This window comes from Entelurus aequoreus, linkage group LG02, assembly GCF_033978785.1.
Source record: "Entelurus aequoreus isolate RoL-2023_Sb linkage group LG02, RoL_Eaeq_v1.1, whole genome shotgun sequence".
NCBI classification, from domain to species: Eukaryota; Metazoa; Chordata; class Actinopteri; order Syngnathiformes; family Syngnathidae; genus Entelurus; species Entelurus aequoreus.
Window position 1 is genome coordinate 31455860 of NC_084732.1, and position 26245 is coordinate 31482104.

The 26245-nt window shown below is 43.4% G+C and overlaps 1 protein-coding gene across 1 annotated transcript; it reads right to left on the bottom strand.

The window, feature by feature from the left end:
• Positions 1-9287: 9287 nt before the first annotated feature.
• LOC133663056 (uncharacterized) lies at positions 9288-20343 on the bottom strand. The gene is made up of 3 exons (XM_062067245.1): positions 19892-20343; positions 9651-9878; positions 9288-9551 (listed from the first exon to the last, which is right to left on the bottom strand). Exons 1-3 carry the CDS (start codon positions 20312-20314, stop codon positions 9465-9467), a joined length of 738 nt encoding a protein of 245 aa, XP_061923229.1. The 5' UTR covers positions 20315-20343; the 3' UTR covers positions 9288-9464.
• Positions 20344-26245: the final 5902 nt, after the last annotated feature.

Genomic DNA, 26245 nt, shown 5'->3' on the forward strand with positions numbered 1-26245 from the left:
GTCTGCCTTATGTTCTCATAGTTTTAAAGGCATGTCCCCACAGAAATAGTTGTTTCGTTTTTGTTTTGGGCTAAAAAATAAAATAAAAAAAATTGGCCCCACAGTGTCCAATATCAATAATAAGTCACGGTAAGGCGGAAACATTTCCTCTGTGACAATGGTGTAATGTAATGCCTCGCCATGAGTGGCGCTGTAAGCAAACAAAGCCACCGGAACCACCAGGACTGCGGAAGGAAAAATAACGCACATACAGTTCTACTCTCCGCTCACACATCAAAAAAAAAAAAGTGATGGCAGATGCGTGCAACTTAATTGACTCTTTAGTTTGGACAGACGATGAGGTGGAATTACTTCTGTGCGCCACCTAATTATAAAACTGCAAAATATAAAGGAAATGTTGACTGGGAGCCCTGAAGATTCTTCACTAGTATGTCACTAATACATATTCGTACAGTATATACCAGGCCTGGGCAATTATTTTGACTCAGGGCCAAATTTAGAGAAAAAAATGTGTCTGGGGTCCGGTATATCTATTTTTAGGGAACACTAATACAAAACCTCACAATAATGTCTGATTTAATGCTAAAACGTTATGACAGATCGCCTTAAAAAACGGAATGGAATTTAATTTTTTTTACTGAATAAGACACTCAGAATGTACATGAAATTTCAGTTCTTATGTGTCTTGTACATGTTAAAGAATGGACAACAATAAAGCATCTTGATCTTGAATCTCTTGAGAATGTACATGAAAATACAAAATGTGGGATTTACAATATTAACTATGAACGATAAAACACTGAATATTGATAACATATGAATGTCACACCACCTCTCGATCGACATATTTTACAATCAAGCGAAATGCAACAAACACAGCGAAATATGAACGCAAAGGGTAAAAAAACCCCACCTATGATCTGATATATCTGATATATCACTAAGCTTTAGAACTTTGTTGTAAAAATCTCCTTCCGCGTCTGTCCCTGACACCCGCATTTCAGGCTGGCCGCTCTGGAAAAAAAACACACCCACACTGCTTGGGTGCCTCGTCTGAGCTGCCGTGACTTAGATTACCACAGTAACTTGTATATAATGCAAAAGCGCAGATTCCAACCATTGAAATACTTTGTATAGTTCAAGATTTCACGTAATTTAAAAACATCACTGCACATCATAACAGCAGCTACAGTTTCGATGTTAAAGATCTAAAAAAATTATTTGGGAATGTTCGGCGTGCCAGATTGAAAAGCTTAACGGGCCTTAATTTGCGCAGGTCTGGTATATAGGGATACAACACTGGGTTTAGCAATAGTGTGCAATATAGTAAAGGAGACAATTAGGCACTTCTGGTGGCCCAAGCTTGAGATCGTTGTATTTCAAATAATATGACATGTTTATTATGTATTTTAGTGAATGTTTTCTGTACTGCATGTCTTGTCGATAGATGATGAGGTTTTGTTGCGGTAGTGCTAATAGTAACTACTGTACGTCCCAATCACAGCTTTGTTGACAGCTGTTGAGTGTTCCTTCTCCCTGTAAGGGCGGCAACATCAAAATTTCCACTCTGAAACCTTAGTTTCAGACCACCAAAAACGCCATTTACGTGGGGATGAAAAAGGCTGAAACGGTACATATCTTCACCTTTTTCACCTAAAAACGGTTCTGTGGGGACATGTTCTAAGTCTCTCAGCGGCTTTGTCTCTCTGTAGAAAGATGGCGGCGACGAGCACCTGAAAGAAAAGAGATTAAGTAAGGCAAGAGTAGAGTGAAAACGTGCAAGGATCCAACAGTGAATGATCAGTGTACCGGACCTTTTGCACTTTTGTGTCTCACACATTCATCCTGTTACATGTACAATGTTTAGTAGAGTGAGGGTATTTTACTCTCTTTGTCCTTGGTTCCATTTAGGTTTATTTTCACCAAACCAGCACAACACATTTCTTCTACACCTCATCTTACTTTTCAATTGGCAATAGTTGAAATATCAATCAATCAAAGCTTATTTATATAGCCCTTAATCACAAGTGTCTCAAAGGGCTGCACAAGCCACAACGACATCCTCGGCTAAGATCCTACATCAACATAACATGTCTATACTTAGATTTTTAGGGGGATTCTGTACTTGAAACAAGCACCAGTCCAAAATCCAAAGAACAACTTATGTTCCTGTTTGGATGGCGGTGTAAATACAAGCTAGATCACGGTACAGTCATAGTACTGTGATCTGAACTGTGAAAAAGCTTTCATGTCTCACTATCCTTAACATTTGTGTAAGAAAGTGATGAGAGTCTGGAAATCCTCTGCCAGGTTGTGTTTGCAAGACTGGGTAAGACACAAACAAATGCTCCTGTCACAGTTTTTTAGCTTTGACATTCCTGTGCTGCTCAATCCTGGATAGACACTATCTGGCAACAGTTCCCTCATGTTGGACCGCTCTCCTTTTGATGCCTGTACAGACACAGCAGCTGTGACAGCGGCCTCCGAAAGCTTTGATGCAATTAGCCAACAAAGTGTGAAGCAGGAACTCTTTGTAGCTGTCGCTGCACGGGGAGAAAAATGACAACACAAAAGGATGCAGGGATGAGTTGACAGTGGCCAGTGTTTGGCTGTAACTGCATGGTTTTGATCAAATACAGTTTAGAACACGGGTGTCAAACTCTGGCCCGCGGGCCAAATTTGGCCCGTCGTGTAATTTTACTTGGCCCTTGAGGCGATATCAAATTAACACTAGAGCAGGGGGGATGTGGGGGGGTTTGGTGGTAGCGGGGGTGTATTTTGTAGCGTCCCGGAAGAGTTAGTACTGCAAAGGGTTCTGGGTATTTGTTCTGTTGTGTTTATGTTGTGTTACTGTGCGGATGTTCTCCCGAAATGTGTTTGTCATTCTTGTTTGGTGTGGATTCACAGTGTGGCGTATATTTCTAACAGTGTTAAAGTTGTTTATACGTCACCCTCAGTGTAACGTGTATCGCTGTTGATCAAGTATGCGTTGCATTCACGTGTGTGTGCGTACAGAAGTCGCACATATCCTGTGACTGGGCCGGCACGTTGTTAGAATGGATGAAAAGCGGACGTGACGACAGCTCGTAGAGGACGTTAAAGGCAGTGCCTTTAAGGCACGCCCCCAAGACTGTGATCCGGGTGGAATACGAGATATAATGACTGATGAACACCTTCGTTCGATAATGAAAGTTGCCTCAGCTCAAAGCCTGAGGCCCGACATTAATGAACCAACATCCAAGAAAAGATGCCAGGTATCTGGCTTGGGCACATCAGATTAGATCGGTGTGTTGCAAACTGAGCAGTTTAAAGTCCTGAATGGTTGGTTTATTCATTGTTATTTTGTTTTCAAATGTATTAGCCTGTGGAAAAAGTGAATGTTGATATTTACCTCAGAAGGCTGCAAATAGAAAAGAAGCATTACATTCTTTTTAAAATTGTATTTGATATGCCATTGATATTTTTTAATTATTATTATTATTATTATTTAAAACTCGATTTCGCATGTCACTATAAAGTTATATAAGCCTTGCTTGTTCAATATTGAATGCAAAACTTGTTTGGGTCCCTATCAAAAGGTTAATTTGTCCAACCTTGGCCAGCGGCTTTGTTAAATTTTAAATTTTGGCCCACTCTGTATTTGAGTTTGACACCCCTGGTTTAGAATATGATGTGCAGTGCAAATAATTTCTGCTACCACTCTTGCAGTGTAGCGATCATGTGACACAAGTGAAGTGCTGCAATGCCATCATGCCAGCCTACTGTAACTTTATTTGTCCGCAGGCTTATGCCAATTTAGATTTTCTTCAATGACGCATATCAGCAATCAGTGTTTCTTGAATAAATTATCTTATTCCATGATTCCATCTCCTTAGACGCATCCTCGCTCATCCATGCGGATTGGACACTGGCCGAGAGTTGGTTGGCGGCCGAGGGTGGAGTCGGCTCTCTTGGTTGCTTTGTTGGGTCTGCTCCTGTCTTTGGCCATGCTCACAGTGTATATGTTTTTGTTTTTTGTTGTTGTTTTACTTTTGTGGCTGTGTGTAGAAGTGGCTGGTTGCGTCAAAGCTCTGCTCTTTTAATGTCTTTAATGTCCTTTGTGTGCTTTGATGTTTCCCTCTTACACACATGTTTATGTGTGCTATGGCTATGAGGTTTTTTTCCCCTTGACCTCAGTTTGGAACCGCTCTCCAGGGGCCCAGGCATAGACTGAATTTTATTTTATTTTTTTCTGATTCTGATTCTTATAATATCAAAAGATGAACAATGTGACTTTAAAGGGAAACTATTCCTATTTTCTGACTTACAAATGTTGTTACTACATTGGATGCTCTTGTTAAACAATACCAAACAATCATAGGGTTCATGTATTTGGGCGATAGCCTGCATGCAGTTTTGGATACCACTGAATGCTGTGCTTTCCAGTCTTTTTTTTTTGACAGTGGGCCATTTGTGATGTCACAGATTAGTGATTATGTTTGTCTTCAGGATATACATTTAACAGTGTACATTTTCAAAATTCTGATACATTTAGAAAGGGTGGGACGTATTTGCTATCCAAACGAAACGCCTCCACACATGAACATCTTGCCGACTGACTGCGAAAAGTGGGTTATAAATGTGACTGTACACAACATTGTAACAAAATGTATAGGTCAGAAAAGAGAAACATCATCATAGGTCCCCTTTTACGTAACAATTTGTTAATTATTGTGGTTTGGAGTGTTGTAGAACTGCATACTCATACTGAAAACTGTTTTCTAATAGTTTGATCCTCTCGTTTAACCAAATGAAGCAACCAACATGAATGAATGAATGAATGAATGAATGAATGAATGAACTATCTTTATTGTCATTGTGCATGTACAGGTACAGGTCCAACGAAATTTAGATTGCTTCCCTGAGGTGCTTTGCATTTTTTTTTTAAAGAAGAAAACCACACAATATACAAAAACAACACAACATACACAATATGCAATATACAATGTGGCCTAAGACCACTCTAAGAGGCAATGTAAAAGAAAACGAGACAGTAAAAAGTATAAAGTGACTAGAGAGGAGTAATGCTGAATCCCAGTGTGCTAAGGGGGTGGGAGTCAGCATTTCCTACCTCCAATGCTGTGCAGGCTTTTTATTGTGGATTAATTGTGTGAATAAATATGATAAATATTGTCCAGTTGGCATGTGATCGCTGATTGCACAGTCCCGGATCGTGATTGACCGGTGGCTTCCTCATGTTGCACGTGAGGGAGTTTTTTTTTTTTTTTTTTTTTTTTTTTACAATTTAGCTGCGTTTAGTGCAGTTATGGCCCGGGGGTAGAAACTGTTCCTGAGTCTATTTGTGCGGGTTCGCATGGTTTTGAAACGTCTGCCGGAAGGCAGCCGATCGAAGTGGCTGTTGCCGGGGTGGGACGGGTCCTTGAGTATGTTGGCTGCCTTCTTCAGGCAGCGGGAGTTATACAGTTCTTCCAGGGAGGGGAGGGGGCACCCGATGATTTTTTGGGCCGAGTTGACGACCCTCTGGAGAGCTTTCCTCTCTGCTGCTGTGCAGCTGCAGAACCATACGCAGATGCAGTATGTGAGGATGCTCTCCACAGAACAGCGGTAGAAGGACACCAGCAGATCCTGTCTCAGGTGGAGATTCCTGAGTACTCTCAAGAAGTAGAGCCTCTGCTGTGCCCTCTTGACGATGGCCGTGGTGTTGGTCCTCCAGGACAGGTCCTCATCCAGGTGAACTCCCAGGAAGCATAGGGATGAGACTCTTTCCACACAGCCCCCGTCGATGTACAGGAGCTGTATGGTAGTTTTTCTCCTCCTGCTGTCCAAGATCACTTCCTGGGTCTTGAGCTGGTTCAGCTTCAGGTTGTTCACCCTGCTCAACACTGCCAGCTGCTCCACCTCGTCCCGGTATGCCGTCTCGTCGACCCCAGAGATGCAGCCCACCACCGTTGTGTAATCGGCAAACTTTATGATGTGGTTGCCGGGGTGGGTGGCTGTGAAGTCGTGGGTGTAGAGTGAGTAGAGCAGGGGGCTCAGCACGCAGCCCTGAGGTGAGCCGGTGCTGAGGCTGAGGGCTGTGGAGGTGTGGGTACCCACCCTCACCCTCTGATGGCGGTCAGTCAGGAAGTCTTTAATCCAGAGACAGGTGGGGTTGGATATTCCGAGGTCTGCTAGCTTGGTCACCAGTCTGTCAGGTAAGATGGTATTAAACGCAGAGCTGAAGTCTACAAAGAGCAGCCGTACATAGCTCCCCCCCCCCTCCATGTGGGACATGGCGGAGTGGAGAGCCGTAGCGATGGCGTCCTCCGTAGACCTGTTGGCTCGGTAGGCAAACTGATGGGGGTCCAATGCGGGCGGTAGGGATGAGAGGATGTGGGTCCGGACCAGTTTCTCAAAACACTTCATTGTGATGGAAGTGAGTGCCACTGGCCGGTAGTCGTTCAGACAGCTGACAGTGTTTTTCTTTTTGGGGACCGGGATGATGGTGGAGGTTTTCAGGCAGGATGGGACGGTGGCCTGGGACAGGGACCGGTTGAAGATGTCGGTGAGGACACCAGCCAGCTGATCAGCGCAGTCTCTCAGCACCCGTCCGGAGACGCCGTCCGGTCCCGCAGCCTTCCTCGGGTTCACGGCTTTCAGTGTGCGTCTGACCTCGTGCTCCGTCACTGAAAGGGTGAGGCTGCTGTGGTCTGCCGAGTGAGGTGTGACTGCTGATTGAGGTGTGGCTGTTGGGTGAGGTGTTGCTACTGAGTGAAGTGTGACTGCTTCCGATGGTGTTACCTCAAAGCGGGCGTAGAAGGAGTTCAGCTCCTCTGCCAGCCGGGGGTCTCCCCTGCCGGCCGGGAGGTTGCTGGGCCTGTAGTTTGTCATGTGCTGGACCCCCTGCCATACCCTCCTGGAGTCGTTGCTTTGGAAGCAGTCCTCAATCTTCGTTTTGTAGTCCTCCTTAGCCTCCCTGATACCACGCTTCAGGCTGGCTCTGGCAGTGCTGTAGAGCTCCCCGTCGCCAGATCTGAACGCGGTGTCCCTCTCCCTCAGCAGCCTCTGCACCTCTCTCGTCATCCATGGCTTTGTGTTGGAATAGACTCGGACGCGCTTATCCACAGTAACAGAGTCTGTGCAGTGTTTTATGTAGCCCAGTACTCCTGATGTGTATTTCTCCAGGTCCTCGTCTACAAAGACCTCCCACGCAGTGGTGTCAAAGCAGTCTTGCAGCTTTTCAGTGGCACCTTCAGGCCAGGTATTGATGGTCTTTGTTGTGGTGGGAGCACTTATCCGGGTGGGGGTGTATGCTGGGATGAGTAGCAGGGATATGTGGTCTGACTGGCCCATGTGTGCTAAAGGTTTAGCTCTGTAGCCCAGTTTAATATTGGAGTAAACCTTGTCCAGTGTGTTTTTTGCCTCTTGTGGCACATTTTACATGCTGGTGTAGTTTGGGGAGCACTACCTTCAGATTAGCATGGTTAAAGTCTCCTGCGATGATATGAGCAGCCTCCGGATACATGCTTTGTTGCTGGTTGATTGTATCATGCAGCTGACCTAGGGCCGTGCTAGCATTAGCATCTGGCGCTATGTACACTGCGGTTAGCAACACAGCATTGTATTCCCTCGGCAGGTAAAAGGGTCGACATTTAATAGTCAGATATTCTAGATTAGGGGAACAGTGGCTACTCACAATGCTTGTGTGTGTTCCCCATGTGTCCTTTTTGAATATTAATAGTCCTCCTCCACGCGATTTCCCTGTAGCCTCTTTTGTCCTGTCCAGGCGGTGTAGAGTGTAGCCTGTTAGCTCGATAGCTAGGTCCGGGATGGATGAATGGAGCCAGGTTTCTGTGACTATTAGCACGCAGCTATTCCTCACGGTGGTGTTCGTTGCTACCTGTAGCCTCAGTTCGTCCATCTTGTTTGCAAGTGATCTTGCATTTGTGAGAAATATACTCGGCAGTGGTGGTCTGTTCGGTCGTTGTCTTAGCCTCTCCAGCAGACCAGCTCTGCAGCCTCGTTTCTGTTTACGTTCTCTCCGCCGCCTTCGGCGCTTTGTTCCGGGTATGATGTACCATGGAGATCCGGGTTGTCTTGCAATTTCTTCCGGGATGTTGTTTACACGGATAAACTCGGCCGTGACGGCGCTTTCTCCGGGAGATCCGACTTCTATGAGATCCTGCCTGGTGTAGACGTTGTTTGCCCGACAGGATGTAAAAAGTAAAATAACAAAGACGTACATAAATAACATAAAAAAGCACCGAACGGGAGAGCGTTGAGCCTCTGCGACTAGTCGCGACGCCATCTTGAAACATATAACATATTATAAACACATCATTCGATCTCTGAGAACTAACATTCTCATTTGTGTTTTGCATAACAGTGCTATTTTTTATCCAACATTTTTAACTCTGACAAAAGAAATAGACTAAAAACAAATGTCCATTGCAGATGACACTGCTTCTCCAGAGGATATGTGGCTCTGCATTTGTAGACTACAAACATAATTTGTTTGGTAGGTTTGAATGTACCTCCACATTGCCACTGCTGTTGCAATTCTAATCTCATCTGGAAATTTTGTTATAAAACAGTAAAAAGTTGCTAAAAAGTGAGCTTGTATAAATCATGCCTTGAAAGGTCAGAGCTATCTCGTCTAGTTGCTCAGTTTCATCCACATTAACTCGGAAAATAATTTCCCTGTGGGAAGACTTAAATGCCGGCATTGTCACAACAAAACAGAAAGAGGCTGTCTCTCCCAAAATGTTAGGCACTGTGATCAATAACACTAAAATATGCCAGACTTGTTTTTTGTTGTCATCCTACAAAACAGCCAGGGTCAAAAAGGCTGCATTATTGCACAGGCTTACCTGAGCTGAAGCGCAGGGTCCACACCTGCCTGTCATAAACAGCTCAGCTTCGTCTAGCAATTGTGTACTCTCTCTCTCGGCTGTGTTGTTTTTTCTTACTGCTCTGAGCGGGACTCAAACCCACTTTTCCCATGTGAAAGGCCAGCATACTACTATTGAGCTAAAACACGGCAGTCTCCCAGAAAGCCAGCGCTTCCTTGAAGTTGACTGGCTTCCATTATACTCGCACAGACGTGAATGCGCCCGTCGCAAATGAGATGTACTTATGAACTAATGTATTTTTTATTTTTCCATTTTTGCTGTTCTTGTTATGTACAGGAGGAGTAGATGGCACAGACAACAAGGACGCCTAGTTAACACTATGTATTTATTATTTATATATTACAATATATAAAATAACCAAACAATAATATAATCAACTAGAGAATGGAGTGTGACTAAATCCAAAAGTGTGTATGTGTGCGACTATGTGTATGAATTAACTGTTGTGTGTTACCGGGGTGTTGTGAGAGAGGCAAGTCCAAAAGGGGCAGGGCAGGCTCGAAGATCCGTGAGACTAGCAGGTAGTAGTCGGGGGTATAGCGAGGCGTCGGAGGTCCGTGTCCAAGCGGGAGGTCAAGATCCAAGGGGCAGCCAGTGAACGAGAGGGGAAAAACAAAGGGGGGACAAGACGCACAGCTCGTCATGTGGAACGAATGCAGACTGCAGAAAGGGCGACAAGGAAGACATGAGACCAATCAAACACGATGGTGGAGAACAAACAGAGAGAGCAAGATTGCATAGAGCTCGATGATCGCTTACGGTACTCGAACAGGTGATTACATTCTGGCCCGGAAAACAGGTCTGCACTGGCTTAAGAAGCCCGGGAAGATCATCAACGACAGGTGCGCTCAGTGCTGATTGATTGCAGCTGCTACTGCTGCCAGAGTGACGCGTGCAGGAGATGAGCGGCTGTGGGCTTGTCCTGAGGTGCGCTCCACGGGGCTCATTGATGAATGCGCAGCGGCATGCGCTTGCACCGTGACAGTTCTGTTGAGGTTGTGGGGGCAATCGTTTATCTATCAGAGAGAGATGTGCAACCCTAATACATACATAAAGAAATTCTAACTAAATTAATGATACATAATAGTACATATCTTTCATAAATCAACTCAATACAATTTAAGTGCAATGAGAATACAGTTTCACCACTTTAGGCATAATTTTTAGCTTAAAAACTTCTCTATAACTTTAGCTCCAGACTTCATCTGCTTGTTTGATATTGTAAATACTGCCACAAGTGGTGAAAAAGTGTATTACAACTGGGTACCGCTGCAAAACAGATAATTTTTGGCAGCCCTCTCGGAGGCCCTATGGTTAAGAAAAACTGATCTAGATACAGTCGCGATGAAAAGTTTACATACACTTGTAAAGAACATAATGTCATGGCTGTCTTGAGTTTCCAATACTTTCTACAACTCTTATTTTTTGTGATACAGTGATTGGAGCACATTTTTATGAATTTATTATGGGTCTACTAAAAATGTGACCAAATCTGCTGGGTCAAAAGTATACATCTGACCACAGAACTTTTCCTCCAGAAGGTCTTATCTTTGTCCATGTGATGTCAGATAAAACAAACATTGAGCTGTTTGGCCACAAAATATGTTTGGAGAAGAAAAGGTGAGGCCTTTAATCCCAGGAACACCATGCCCACCGTCAAACATGTTGGTGGTAGTATGATGCTCTGGGCCTGTTTTGATGCCAATGGAACTGGTGCTTTAAATGGGACAATGAAAAAGGAGGATTACCTCCAAATTCTTCAGGACAACCTAAAATCATCAGCCCGGAGGTTGGGTCTTGGGCGCGGTTGGGTGTTCCAACAGGACAATGACCCCAAACACATGTCAAAAGTGGTAAAGGAATGGCTGAATCATGCTAGAATTAAGGTTTTAGAATGGCCTTCCCAAAGTCCTGACTTAAACGTGTGGGCAATGCTGAAGAAACAAGTCCATGTCAGAAAACCGACAAATTTAGCTGAACTGCACCAATTTTGTCAAGACGACTGGTCAAAAATTCAGCCAGAAGATTGTGGATGGCTACCAAAAGCACCTTATTGCAGTGAAACTTGCCAAGGGACATGGAACCAAATATTAACAATGCTGTATGTATACTTTTGACCCAGCAGATTTGGTCACATTTTCAGTAGACCCATAATAAATTAATAAAAGAACCAAACTTCATGAATGTTTTTTGTGACCAACAAGTATGTGCTCCAATCACTCTATCACAAAAAAATAAGAGTTGTAGAAAGTATTGGAAATTCAAGACGGCCATGACATTATGTTCTTTACAAGTGTATGTCAACTTTTGGTCGCGACTGTATGTTCTAGATATGTTAATCTCATCTTTAAAAATCCATCCATCCATCCATTTTGTTCCGCTTGTCACCTTCAGGAAATGATTAACCTTATTAGTTTTTTGACACGTGTTAAAAAGCTGGTTTTGACCAAGTCTGTCACGTGCGGGTCGCATCTTACTGCGGGGTCGGTCTCCCGGGATGCAGAGGGACAACTCCGGACGAAAGCGTGAGGTAGGAGATGATTTATTGTCCATAAATCATGCAAAACACAAGAATACAGAAAAGCGTTCCGATAGCATGGGAGCTATGGCGAAGCTTAGCACCTGAACTACAAACAAGAAACATAGAAGTACTCAACGCAACGGTTGTTTGCAGCAAACAATGACGCCAGACCGAGTGTGGCGAGCAACGTGAATAAATAGCTCTTTGATTAGTGCTCGGCGGCAGGTGACCGTGCCGAACACTAATCAGAGGCAGGTGAAACCAATTAGTACCCATGGTAACCAAAACAAACCCAGAAGAGCACAAAGCAGGAACTAAGGGAGTCCAAAACTAACAGAACATAACTAAACAAACATGATCCGGCCACGGATCATGACAAAATCCAAGCGATATTTGTGCATGCAAGCACACCAAGTGTGTGTTTGGCGCAGCGGTGACGGGTTCAGCCTGGGATTGGTGGGCCCTTAAAGAGGACTCCGAATTTGATGCCGTGACCCTGGTTGCACGTCAATAGTTGATATGATTAGGGAAAATGACTGCAAAAACAGACACAAAAAGAAAGATGACTAAGAAGTTGGAGTCTGAGGGGGCTGAGAAACAGGAGCAGGAAGGAGACAGCAGCACGCTGAGGGAGGATGTGGCGGAGAGACGGAGCAAAGCGAGTGGAAAACAGCAGGGTGAGAGTGTTTGGCGAGCTAATTCCCAGATATCGACACCGCTTTGATTAGTTACTGGAGGGAGGCTTTTAATGATGGGCGTTCTTTAATCAAAAAGCGCTAACACAACACAGCCCACCCCGGCCGTTTTCTACACAATGAGCGGCAATAATGAACCCGCTGCTCTCCGTCAAACTGCGAAGTTAATAGCTTGGACAAGTGTGTTCAGAAATTAAAGTAATTTACTACCTTTAGCTGTCCTATGACTGCAGTTTAAAACCTCCGCTCTGGGAGTTTAGCGAGCGACGTATAGCACGACTAGCTCGCCTACCGGGGTCGTAATTCCCTCTTCTTCTTTTTTTTTAGGAGAGTGCTGATTTTGCCGGAGTGTAAAAAAGAGAGATGACACAGGTGAAAAAAGTGAGACCTGCAGGGACAAACAGTTTAAAGCTCTGCGTAGGAGGAAGTGTGCGACGTGAGGGTTTGTCTCTGTGGTCTCCAGTGCTCTCATTAGAAGGCAGTCACGGCATCTTAGAATCCCCCCTGCCCCTTCTCACTACCGCCACCACTATTTCCCAAGAGATGGAGAGCAGCTAATTGGAGGTCTGTCCTGCACATGCTGTCTGGTCAGCGGAACCCGACTTGCAGTGCGGACAGAATGTCTCGAAAGGAAGGATTCACCACAGTAAGGATGATGGGGAATAATTCTTCTTCGATTGTGTGGAATTAATTGTTGATTAATTATGTTGTGCACTACTTGTTATTTGGGGCTTACTCACACCAGGCCAATCAAACCGTGTGTGGCCCACATAACGAGTTTAGCAAGCGTGAGCGCACTCAAGCGGCAGACCACTCCCAGATTCTTAATTAAACGGATCCTAATACAACTTTTTCACTTTCACTGTACGATACCGATATTGGAGCCTTGAGTACTGGTTGATACTGATATTAATCTGATAAGATGGCTTTATAAATAGAGCTGGAATGGTATGGTATGGTATGGTATGGTAAGATATTAGTACAAATCATGCACATTATTGTGTATTTTGTTGAGTGAAAAAGCTTGATCTAATGAAAACACTAACATATTTATTAACTAGAATTGACTCATGCTTTCTTAAAAGGGGAAGTGCACTTTTTTTTTCAATTTTTATTCTATCATTCACAATCCTTATGTAAAACAAGCACACGTGTTTTAGTTTTTTTATGCACTATAACCGTAAATAAAAGTCAGCTTACAATGGTGCCATCCAATGTTCCCTCTAATTTTTCATGTGTGTGAGCAAACACACAAACTCCCTGAGCATTCGGTGGAGCACATGTGAGCAACATCAGACGTGCACACTGTGGCCAGACCAGCGTCAAACCTGTCCCAAACCTGACATCATAACAATTTAAATGTTTTATTAAAATAATAATAATCTGATATAAGTGATTTTGCCCCCTTACAATGACAATAACAAAAAAACATGTTTTTCATGACCTATGTGCTAGTATTGTATGTCTGGCTGCGGGTCCTGCCTTTAAAAGAAATGTTACCCCTTTCAGAGATTACATTTAGTTCTTGTAACTTTCTGTCTGTAAAATACATCTTTTTATTAGCATTTATGAAATCTAGTGACAATATTTCATGAATAATATCCTTAGATTAACATTCTTAATAAATGGCAGTAAAATAAGCACACATCTGATTGTGGAGTCAGTGTTACAACCTGGCATTTACACATTGTGTGGCGTTGGGGTTGTCCGACTTTTTGTGTGGCCATAAACGCAGCACTGGCTAAGTGCCATGAGTGCGCGTGTTGGTGCAGGTGAGCGAGTGAGCGGCCTCTGTTGAAACGACGGATGACAAAGTTGGTTTAAGCCTGGTTTGTATGGCAGAAAATTACCAGTTTTTATAGATAAAAGGTTTTTTTACTCATGTTTTTGTTGTGGTTACAAACAGTTTTGCTCAATAAAGTGCTTGATGGAATTCCTGTCCGTAAAGTGTCTCGACAGACGATAATTGAACTGTGTTGACAAAGATTGTTTTATTCATTGGGGCCACTCTTGTTGTCACCTGTCACTCACAGAGTTACATAGCAAAATCATACAGAATAAATTGTAATGTGTTTATTTTGTTTAGAGTTCAGATGGGATTTTTGATTTCCTGCGCAGCATTAATTTGCAGTGCGCTGAGGACGCGTGAGCGGCGCGCAATTGCGCAGGCGCGCACCTTAGAGGGAACGTTGGTGCCATCATTGTTTTATATACATGCTGTAAATATATATGTGATGTAGTAACAGGCACATTCATAAGAAGTTAATATTTACATATTTTGATCATTTTAATCATACACGGCACATTCATTTCTCAAATGCATCACAGCGTTCACTTTTTCCTTCGACAAAATCCGTGATTACTACTCACTGTAGACAACATGAGCAAAACAGCTACATTTTTATTTCATCTGGCATCACATGGACAAAGATAAGACCTTCTGGAGGAAAGTTCTGTGGTCAGATGAAACAAAAATTGAGCTGTTTGGCCACAATACCCAGCAATATTTTTGGAGGAGAAAAGGTGAGGCCTTTAATCCCAGGAACACCACTCCTACCGTCAAGCCCCTACCGTCAAGCATGGTGGTGGTAGTATTATGCTCCGGGCCTGTATTGCTGCCAATGGAACTGGTGCTTTAAATGGGATAATGAAAAAGGAGAATTACCTCCAAATTCTTCAGGACAACCTAAAATCATCAGCCCGGAGGTTGGGTTTTGGGCGCAGTTGGGTGTTCCAACATGACAATGACCCCAAACACACGTCAAAAGTGGTAAATGAATGGCTAAATCAGGCTAGAATTAAGGTTTTAGAATGGCCTTCCCAAAGTCCTGACTTAAACGTGTGGACAATGCTGAAGAAACAAGTCCATGTCAGAAAACCAACACATTTAGCTGAACTGCACCAAGTGTGTCAAGAGGAGTGGTCAAAAATTCAACCAGAAGCTTGCCAGAAGCTTGTGGATGGCTACCAAAAGCACCTTATTGCAGTGAAACTTGCCAAAGGACATGTAACCAAATGTTAACATTGCTGTATGTATACTTTTGACCCAGCAGATTTGGTCACATTTTCAGTAGACCCATAATAATTTCATAAAAGAACCAAACTTCATGGATGTTTTTTGTGACCAACAAGTATGTGCTCCAATCACTCTATCACAAAAAAATAAGAGTTGTAGAAAGTATTGGAAACTCAGGACAGCCATGACATGTTCTTTACAAGTGTATGTAAACTTTTGATCGCGACTGTATATGTGTATACTGTATATGAACTATCCCTAATTTTACATGACCAAAAAAATCAGCCTTCCAAAACCAAATCATTTGACATTGCAAATCCAATCTAAGTAATGTAATAGAAAGGTTTAATGATACATTATTCATTCAATCACAGGTTGGTGATAGTTTGGCAAAGGACATATTTAAAATACAGTACAAGGGTACATGATTAACCAATTTTTAATTGAAAATGGGCTGTTTATTTTATGGGTGGAGTATAATACTTTCATCACACTGTCTTGTTTCTCAAGCCCTTCTCATCCAACACACCTATTATTTTCAAATGTATTGAGCTAACAAAGGGACACGACTGGTTAATTCTGTCCAGCCATCCCAGTCAATACACAAGCTCTCTGTGTGGGGATATTTGATTAGTTCTCAATAGTCTCGCCTCTGTATTGCCTCCACTCCAAAAAAAAAACGATTTCATTTGGCCGCCGACTGTTTGTGTAGTCTTCAACGATTAGATTGCCGTTGGTGTTTTCATTGATTGTGACACTAAACTGCACATTTACCAGAGTACATTTCTTACATCTTGTCCTCCCTCCCCAATTGCCAATGAATCAAAAGTGTCACTGGGAAGAAAACAGAGCTCGTTAGCAGAAGCTTTCCAAGGAAGCCCTCGCTCAAATAATTTGACAGCCCAGCTCTGATCGATAGCTGTCTCTCTGGGCTCCATGTGCCGCTTGCTCGGGCTGGTGACTAATAGGAGCGTTGCTGGGTTCCTAAATGGATTCACTCACTCAAACTCTCCACAGAGATGTTAAGACTTTGACACCAACTGAGCATGTTTAGTTAACTCATCTTTGTTTTTACAACAGCACAACAAACCTGTTAGTAGGAAATACAAATGGGTTTAATGATGCTTGGTTGATTAATCAGATTGGTGAAACTTTTATGGTGGATCTTATTGCTGATTAATCATGTCTTAAAGGGGAACTGAATTTTGCCTAGCGTTCACAATAATTATGAGGGACATGAACACACATCTTTGTTTTTTTCCCCACAACCTTATCTTTTTGAAGCTGAATATACAGAGGATGAACTACTACTTCTTGAAGTCAGCACAAAAGAAGGGTGAAACGTTGGAGCAAACAGAAGCCGGGATATTGAGGTCGGCGTGACTCGAAGCTGCAAAATGTGGAAAATGAAGCCATGGTATTAGACTTAGACTTAGACTTCCTTTTTATTGTCATTCAAATTTGAACTTTACAGCACAGATAAGAACGAAATTTCGTTACATAAGCTCATGGTAGTGCAGGATAAACAAGCAATAAGGTGCATATATAAATAAATAAATATATATAAATAATATATAAATATATATATAAAATAAATAAATATATATAAATAATATAAATAGATTACTGTACAGATAAATATATTGCACTTTTCCACATGCGTCCACGTTTATGGATGTATATTATATTGTCTTTTTTATTCCAGCGAGTTAATCCATTTTGGGGGGAGTCGAGGGGATAATTTCATTATGATGCGTTCAAGAGTCTTACGGCCTGAGGGAAGAAGCTGTTACAGAACCTGGAGGTTCTGCTTCGGAGGCTGCGGAACCTCTTTCTAGAGTCCAGCAGTAAAAACAGTCCTTGGTGGGGGTGGGAGGAGCCTTTGCAGATTTTCTGAGCCTTGGTCAGGCAGCGGCTTTTTGCGATCTCCTGGATAGGATGAAGAGGAGTCCTGATGATCTTTTCCGCCGTCCTCACCACTCTCTGGAGAGACTTCCAGTCTGAGGCATTGCAGGCTCCAGTCCAGACAGAGATGCTGTTGGTCAGCAGGCTCTCTATAGTGCCTCTGTAGAATGTGGTGAGAATGGGGGGAGGGAGCTGTGCTCTTTTCATCCCACGCAAAAAGTGCATGCGCTGCTGAGCTCTTTTTACAAGAGCTCCGGTGTGTAGGGACCAGGTTATATTGTCAGTTATCTGCACCCCCAGGAACTTGGTGCTGCTTACTATCTCCACCGCTGTGCCGTCGATGTAGAGTGGAGCGTAGCTGGACTGGTGCTTCCTGAAGTCAACGATGATCTCCTTGGTCTTGTTGACATTCAGGACCAGGTTGTTGGTTCTGCACCAGTCAACCAGATATTTCACCTCCTCCCTGTAGTCCATGTCATTGTTGTCATGGATGAGGCCCACTACTGTCGTGTTGTCCGCATACTTCACAATGTGGTTGGTAGTGGACCTGGCGCAGCAGTCATGGGTCATCAACGTGAACAGCAGCAGACTCAGGACGCAGCCCTGGGGGGAGCCGATGCTCAGGGAGATGGCACTGGAGGTGTTGTTGCCCACTCTCACAGATTGGGGTCTGTCTGTGAGGAAGTCAAGCAGCCAGTTGCAAAGGGGGGTACTGAATCCAAGGGGGCCCAGTTTGCTCACCAAGTGCTGCGGGATGATGGTGTTGAATGCTGAGCTGAAGTCCAGGAACAACATCCGCACGTGTGTGTCCTTTCCTTCTAGATGTTCTAAGCTCAGGTGGAGTGCAGAGGAGATGGCATCCTCTGTGGAGCAGTTAGGGCGATAAGCAAACTGGTATGGGTCGGATGTGGGGGGAAGTCTGGAGACAATATATTCCTTTACCAGCCTCTCGAAGCACTTCATTATGATGGGGGTGAGTGCTACGGGGTGGTAATCATTGAGGGAGGAGATTGTGGGTTTTTTTGGCACTGGAATGATTGTGGCCGTCTTAAAACATGATGGTACCACAGCCTGGGTCAGCGAGATGTTGAAGATGTCTGTGAGAACCCCAGGCAGCTGGTCTGCACATCCCTTAAGCACCTTGCCCGGAATGCTTTCCGGGGGTTCACTCTCCTCAGGGTTTTCCGGATATCCGCTATATCCAGGTTGAGCGGCTGCTCATCAGGGCGAGGGATGGATTTTCTCGCCGGAGTGGTGTTAAGTGCCTCAAACCTTGCAAAGTAGTTGTTAAGGTCATCTAGGAAGCTGATACTGTTGTCACAAGGACAGGGGGCAGCTTTATAGTCCGTGATGACCTGTATGCCCTGCCACATTCGTCTAGTGTTTGTAGGGTTCTCGAAGAAGTCCTGCGCTTTCTGACTGTGAGCACGCTTTGCAACTTTAAAGGCCTACTGAAATGATTTTTTTTTATTCAAACGGGGATAGCAGATCCATTCTATGTGTCATACTTGATCATTTCGCGATATTGCCATATTTTTGCTGAAAGGATTTAGTAGAGAAAATCGACGATAAAGTTCGCAACTTTTGCTCGCTGATAAAAAAAAGCCTTGCCTGTACCGGAAGTAGCGTGACGTCACAGGAGCTAGTATTCCTCACAATTCCCCATTGTTTACAATGGAGCGAGAGAGATTCGGACCGAGAAAGTGATGATTACCCCATTAATTTGAGCGAGGATGAAAGATTCGTAGATGAGGAACGTTACAGTGAAGGACTTGAGAGACAGTGATGGACGTATCTTTTTTCGCTCTGACCGTAACTTAGGTAAAAGCTGGCTCATTGGATTCCACACTCTCCTTTTTTTTATTGTGGATCACGGATTTGTATTTTAAACCACCTCAGATACTATATCCTCTTGAAAATGAGAGTCGAGAACGCAAAATGGACATTCAGTGCCTTTTATCTCCACGACAATACATCGGCGAAATGCTTTAGCTACAAGCTAACGTGATAGCCTCGTGCTTTAACTGCATATAGAAACAAAGAAATAAACCCCTGACTGGAAGGATAGATAGAAAATCAACAATACTATTAAACCGTGGACATGTAAATACACGGTTAATGCTTTCCAGGCTGGCGAAGGTTAACAATGCTGTGCTAATGACGCCATTGAAGCTAACTTAGCAACTTAGCAACGGGACCTCAAAGAGCTATGCTAAAAACATTAGCTCTCCACCTACGCCAGCCAGCCCTCATCTACTCATCAACACCCGAGCTCACCTGTGTTCCAGCGATCGGCAGAAGGACGAAGGACTTCACCCGATGCGTTTGGCGGCCCGGAGATGTAGGAAGTCAAGGTGAGGTCGCGGCTAGCGCGGCTAGCGCGGCTAGCGCTCCAACAAAGTCCTCCTGGTTGTGTTGCTGTAGTCCGCTGCTAATACACCGATCCCACCTACAACTGTCTTCTTTGCAGCCTTCATTGTTCATTAAACAAATTGCAAAAGATGTCCAGAATGCTGTGGAATTATGAAATGAAAACAGAGCTTTTTGTATAGGATTCTATGGGGTACCATAACTTCCGTTATACTGACTTCGTCACGTGCATACGTCATCATACCGCGACGTTTCAGCCGGATATTTCCCGGGAAGTTTTAAATGTCACTTTATAAGTTAACCCGGCCGTATTGGCATGTGTTGCAATGTTAAGATTTCATCATTGATATATAAACTATCAGACTGCGTGGTCGGTAGTAATGGGTTTCAGTAGGTCTTTAATGGCACGGTTCAGGTTAGCTCTAGCTGATTTTAATGCCACCATGTCACCAGACTTGAAAGCCTTATTCCGATCCTTCAGCATTGCACGTACCTCACTGTTCAACCAGGGTTTCTCGTTGGCCCGTGTGGGGATGTTCTTGATCACACTGACATCCTCCATGCACTTCTGAATGTATGCGAACACAGACTCTGCATACTCCTCCACACATGTGGGGTGATTTTTGGTGGCGGCTGCTTTGAACATGTCCCAGTCTGTGGTTTCGAAGCAGTCTTGTAATGCTGACATTGCTCTCTCTGGCCAGGTCCTCACCTGCTTCACTGTAGCTGGCTTCCTGATCAGCATGGGCTTGAATGCAGGAATTAGCATCACAGATAGATGGTCTGAGGAGCCGAGGTGGGGGCGTGGTGCAGCTTTATACGCCTGTTTAATATTACTATGCACCAAGTCCAATCTGCTTCCACCCCTGGTTGCAAAATTCACATATTGATGGAAATGAGGGAAAACTGTTTTCATGTTAGCTTGATTAAAATCCCCTGCCACGATGAAAACTCCCTCTGGATGTGTAGTTTGCAGTTCATTGATGAAGCAGTACAAAGCATTCAAAGCTTCTTTGGTGTTAGAACTGGGGGGAATGTACACTGCTGTGAAGATCATAGCACTGAATTCCCTGGGTAAATAAAATGGCCTGCATTTTATAGTTAATAGTTCAACATCAGGAGAGCAGTGACTTGATACTATCTTCCCATTATTGCACCGTTATTGTTGACGTATATAGAAACACCACCGCCTCGGGATTTACCAGTGAGAGATTTGCTCCTGTCCGACCGAAACATAGTTAGCCCCTCGATGCTAATTGCCTCGTCCAGAACGGTTGGTTTCAACCACGTTTCTGTTTGAAATATGGCGCAGCAGTCTCTCTTCTCGCGTCTTGCATTTAAATCCAGCTTCAAGTAGTCCAGTTTGTTCTCCAGGGAGCGGACATTTGAAAGCAGGATGGAAGGAAGCGGCGTTCTGTGGGGATTAGCCTTTAGCTTTGTTGTTAGCCCCGCTCGGCATCCCCACTTCTGCTTCCGATCACACCGCTTACGTGTCTTCCGTTGACGGTCCCCGCTGGTACTTGACTCCGATGCGTCAAAGGCCGCTGGATGTAGCCGGCGAAGTATTACCATGCTAGCGAGGAGGTCCAACATACACGCATCTTTAAGTCCAAAACGGCCCGATCTATCCACATCCAGAATTGTCTGGCGGTCGTATGTGACCACGGAGTGTCCACGCTGTAAGCCAGCCATGAAATTTACAGAATTGTCCAGTATTTTTGCCAAATTGTTCTATACTACCATGAGCGTCTGCAAGCCGCAGCCCGTCAGGGCGCCGTAATCTTGACATGTGGGCATCATGCACACTGCCTGGCCATTTTACAATCACATCCATACAGCAATATTTGTAGTCACACACTGCCTGTATCACATCCACGGGAGGAAGGGACAAAGTTTTTCGCTAAGTAGAATCACAGCTGACCCGGACATTCGAAAGTTCTCTTGCCGTCTGAGTTAGCTGGTTAGCTCCGGTTGTTATGAAGCTGGCTGTGGCGCGGTCTTTCTGGCATTACTTCCTGTGTTGGCACGGTGTTTCTGGCGTCACTTCCTTTCCGAACTCAGTTTGTAAAGGATCAATGAGTCCATACAAAGCTAAGTGCCGGAGATTCAAGAAAAATACACGGCGCACTTACCTGTGTGAAAATTTGTCCGAGGAGGGGGACCTTAAACGATGGGTTAGTGTGGCTGAAACGGGGTTTAGGCTAAATAATTATTTGTTTAAGGGGTTAAACGACTTAGTGTAGACATAGCCTAAGACACACTGTGCTGCTAAGCTTGAACCAAACAAGGCCTTCTCCACTTCACCGCACCAAACAGCAGACAGAGGAAGAGGAGAAGAAGAAGAGGTGCTTCAGGTTCCTCTCATGTCCTGCTGGTTTGACCTCAGTGAGAGTCCCGCTGGGCTCTGGGCTCTAAATTAGTTGTGGCTCACTCTGAAGCCCCTCGCTTAATATGCTCCTGAGGTACGGAGTGCAAGGCGAGGAGGAGAGGGAGGAATGATCAGTGGTAAGAAGACGAGGAGAAGGTGGCGGAAGCATGTCAAGCTCAGTGTGTGTTTGTTGTAAAGATGGAAACAAGCAATCACAAAGACGCTATATGCAGAGACAAAGAGGAGGCAGAAAGCAAATATAACATGTATGTGAGTGAGAAAGAAAGCGCCAGGCAGACGGGGGAGAATAAAGAGTAAACTTCAAGGTCTGCACTGAGTTGGCGGCTGCAGCGCCAGAGGACCTGAGCAGAATAGCCTTGGCATCGCCTCCTCGGCCAATTAATGTGAAGCTGTCTGGGTCCAGGGAAGCTATTAGACTGTGGAAGAGAAAAACACATTAAAAAGGAAGAGGAAGAAAGTTCACCGCCACTTCACCGCAGCGCTGCCGCTATGTAAAGCCCCTTGTTTTTCTTGACTGAATAATAGTCACCGACGTCCCCCCCCCCCCCCCCCCCCAAAGCCTGTGGATGTGGGCAGAGCATCTCGGCTTTATTAACCATCTCACTAGAGACAGGACAAGCAGCCGCCTTTATTAAAGGATGCCGCCCAAGTGGAAAGGAGCGAGCGTGGAGATTCAAATTGAGGCAGACAAGAACACACTGAGACCGTCGCTTTGCTTAGTTAGATGAGAGGGAGAATTTGTGTTGATGTTAATCAAACAAGCAACTGTTTTTCTTGTTTAATAAGCAGAACTATGTGCTGTGTGCACAGACTGCCCAGGATAATTGAGTGTGTGTGTGTGTGCGCGCGCGCGCGTGTGTGTGTGTGTGTGTGTGTGTGTGTGTGTGTGTGTGTGTGTGTGTGTGTGTGTGTGTGTGTGTGTGTGTGTTGGCATTCACGGGGTAAATATGATGCAGAGGCGCACGCAATTACTATGTAGACACACTCCTCTGGACTCAGTCAAAGTACAAATTAGAAGAATAGGCTACACCATCCATCTCTATCAACACTTTAAATTGATTTTCTGAAACATTATCACAATAACCATGATTGGCTCAATTTAATACTAAAGTCACAGCAGCTCATTCATAAAGGACGATCTCAATGTTCATCATCAGTTAATGTGATAATAAAATGTTTTTGTTGATGAAGAAATATTTAGTCATAACAATCAGAATTTGTCATTTGTAAATATTTCATATTGTTTTCTCTTTATATAATTATGGATGGGTACCTTTCAAGTTTGAATCGCTACGGTACCAATTCCCAGTACATGGGAATTGATACTAAATAGCAGAGGTGTGGACTCGAGTCACATGACTTGGACTCGAGTCAATAATTTGATGACTTTAGACTTGACTTGACAAAATGTAAAGAGACTTGCAACTCGACTTAGACTTTAACATCAATGACTTGTGATTTCACTTGGACTTGAGCTTTTTGACTTGACATGACTTGCTACTTTCCCCAAAACCCAAAGATTAAAAAGTTATTTGGGAGCGCTCCGTATCTTTCATTTTCTACGTCTGTGTCTATCAGCGTGTTGTTCCTGTAAGCTGGTGTGCTCTCAGTACAATAGCCAATCAAATTAGATCTACGTTGTTTTCATCACACAGCATTCATCCAATCAAATTGCAGGAGAACCAATGAAGAAGATTTGTCAAACAACGCGCCAGTGAGAAAAAATTATGCCAAAAGTTGGTTTCGTTCGGGTATAAAAACTATGACTTGGTCAACAAAAAACAAATTGCCGTATGCAAATCACGCAGTTCGAATATTACAGACGGAGACGCAACAACTTCCAACTTCATTTGACATTTGAAGTTGCACAAAGAAGGGTAAGTTTTGAATGTAAGATAACGTTTATTGGCTGAATAACGTGACCTTTATTTGCTGTGTAGTTAAATCAGTGAGGCTGTAAACACACTGCTAACGTTATAACCATAGACATCTTATAAGTAGACGCAGCATCGAGCACTACTGCCTACTGGCGCAGACGAGACGCGGGGCCGCCATCTTGGAGTGGTGATCCGCTCCACTCAGTGCAATTCATTTGGCAGGAGCAATGAACTGTCAGCGCATTTAATTCAGTTTACCTCACTGAATACCACTGATTTTCAAGCGCTTTTTTGTAATACATGTAGCTATGATAACGGACACATGTTTTGTCATGTTTTATTATTGATAGTTTGCTTAACAGTAATATAATATTCTTATATGCTATAAGTGACCAGACGTCCGAGATCAAAACTGGGAATATAATCCCAGAGAAGGGGGAAAAAACGGTCAGCTATTTTTAAATTGAAGAAACAATATGATTAGGTTATATATACATGCGTATATACTACATAAACAATGTATCAATACATTAGATATTAATATATCTTAGGGACCCATAGACTGTGTCTCTGTTGCTGCAGCAGCAGAGAGTTAATTCTGTTTTGACACTTTGTATTGATATTTTGTATTACGTTCTTCCCTTAAATGATAATGTTTACAGTGATTGTTTTATATGTATTTTTTATGTATGTCGCTTTGGATAAAAGCGTCTGCCAAATACTTAAACATAAACATATATAAACACCTGAAAGTCTTTATATTAGCTAAAACCACCAACCTGTTTCCCTGGATTCAGAATAAAACCAAATGCTGTCTTACCCAACAATGTTAGTATTTGAATATTGTTACTTGAAGACTTATTCCTGGTTACAATTATACTGTTAAGAAAGTATTGTCTTATATTTTGCCTAAAATGAGAATGCATCATAATCAGTGGCGGCTGGTGAATTTTGTTTTAGGTGGGGCTGAAAGTTTGTAAATCAAACCCCTGTAGGGGTGTCATCCTCCCCCAGAAGATTTATTTGTGATTTTCACATACAAATATTGAAGATCTTTACTACTTCTCAACTCTGTGGTAATTTATTTTCATAAAATACAACCAATAGTACGTTAATGTTAAATCTTACTTGTGAAAAGTAATCCCCCAATTCCTATTTTAAACAGTCCGCTCATTTGAGCAGGAAAACGCTGAACACCAGCCTGGCATCTTTGTTTTCTACCTGTCAACTGTCAGTTTAGGCTGCGCGCCAGCTCCTCATCACCACTTCAAGATGGCAGCCAAATTGCTCGCGTCACAGCAGCCAATGCTGTGTCTACTTATAAGATGTCTATGGTTATAACGTCATTGCAAACACGGCAATATGTTGCGTCCACTGCAGTTCGCTACCTTATTCATACTTTTTGTCAAGTGATTTTTTTTAAGCAGGGTAGCATGAGGTACCTATACTTAACGTTACGTTAGTCAATGTATCACACACAGTAACGTAACGTTAGACGGCGGTCAGCAGCACCGCATATTTTAGCCACCTACAAAAAGACAAACATAGTCAAATAAAGGTCAGTTAAAATGTATACTATATTAAGATAATGTGTACATATTGCATAGGGTCCTGACATCTAAAAAGTATAACTCTGTTCATTGTTATGTTCATGTAGTTGTTATGTTTGTCATGTGTACGCACACATAAACACACCTACAGTATGAGATGAGATCAATGAGATAAGGTAATAACAGGATAGAAACTGCTGTGGAACTAGTTACAATGCAATATGCCATGGAAATACAATGTTAACACTTTTGTACAAATAACTACAGTTGCACTTGTTTTTTTAAATGTGTTTATTCTGTAAAGGAATGAGTTAAATGTTAAAAATGACTGGTTAATAGTGCTATTATGAAATGCAATGTCAGCATTATTTTTTTTCCTGCAATTTAAAATGCACTTCTTTTAATAAATAAATACAGCGTTTTAAAAGCATACACAATCTGTGTAAATATATTAGTCTGTGGTTAAAATGACTTGAAAGGACTCAAAACTCAAAATGCAGGACTTGGGACTTGACTTGAGACTTTTCAGTCTTGACTTTGGACTTGACTCAGGACTTGCCTGTCTTGACTCGGGACTTGACTCGAGACTTGAGGGCAAAGACTTGAAACTTACTTGTGACTTGCAAGGCAATGACTTGGTACCACCTCTGCTAAATAGTACCCATTTTCAGTACTTTTGTGTCACGGCGCGGGCTGGTGTTGAAAAATGAGATAACACTGCACAAGAAATCCCCTGCACAGTTCAAAATCACCTCAAAGGGTCTAGGGCTGGCAAACTTGGGTTCCCATTCCAGACTGTTGCGTTCAGGTTTCTGGGCTGGAGAAACAAGCTGATGAGTCGCTGCCTCGGGAGTCATTCTAGGACTTAGGCTGTCCAGCCTAGAATGCAGTCTGGTGAAAGCTCTCTCCAGATTGTCCTCAACAGCGTAAAAACCATCTTGGTGTTTGTTGATGATGGCATTAAGGATAGCCAGGTCAGAAGTTCTGGGGGATCGGGACTGAGACTTGCCTGCTGTGCAAGGCAATGACTT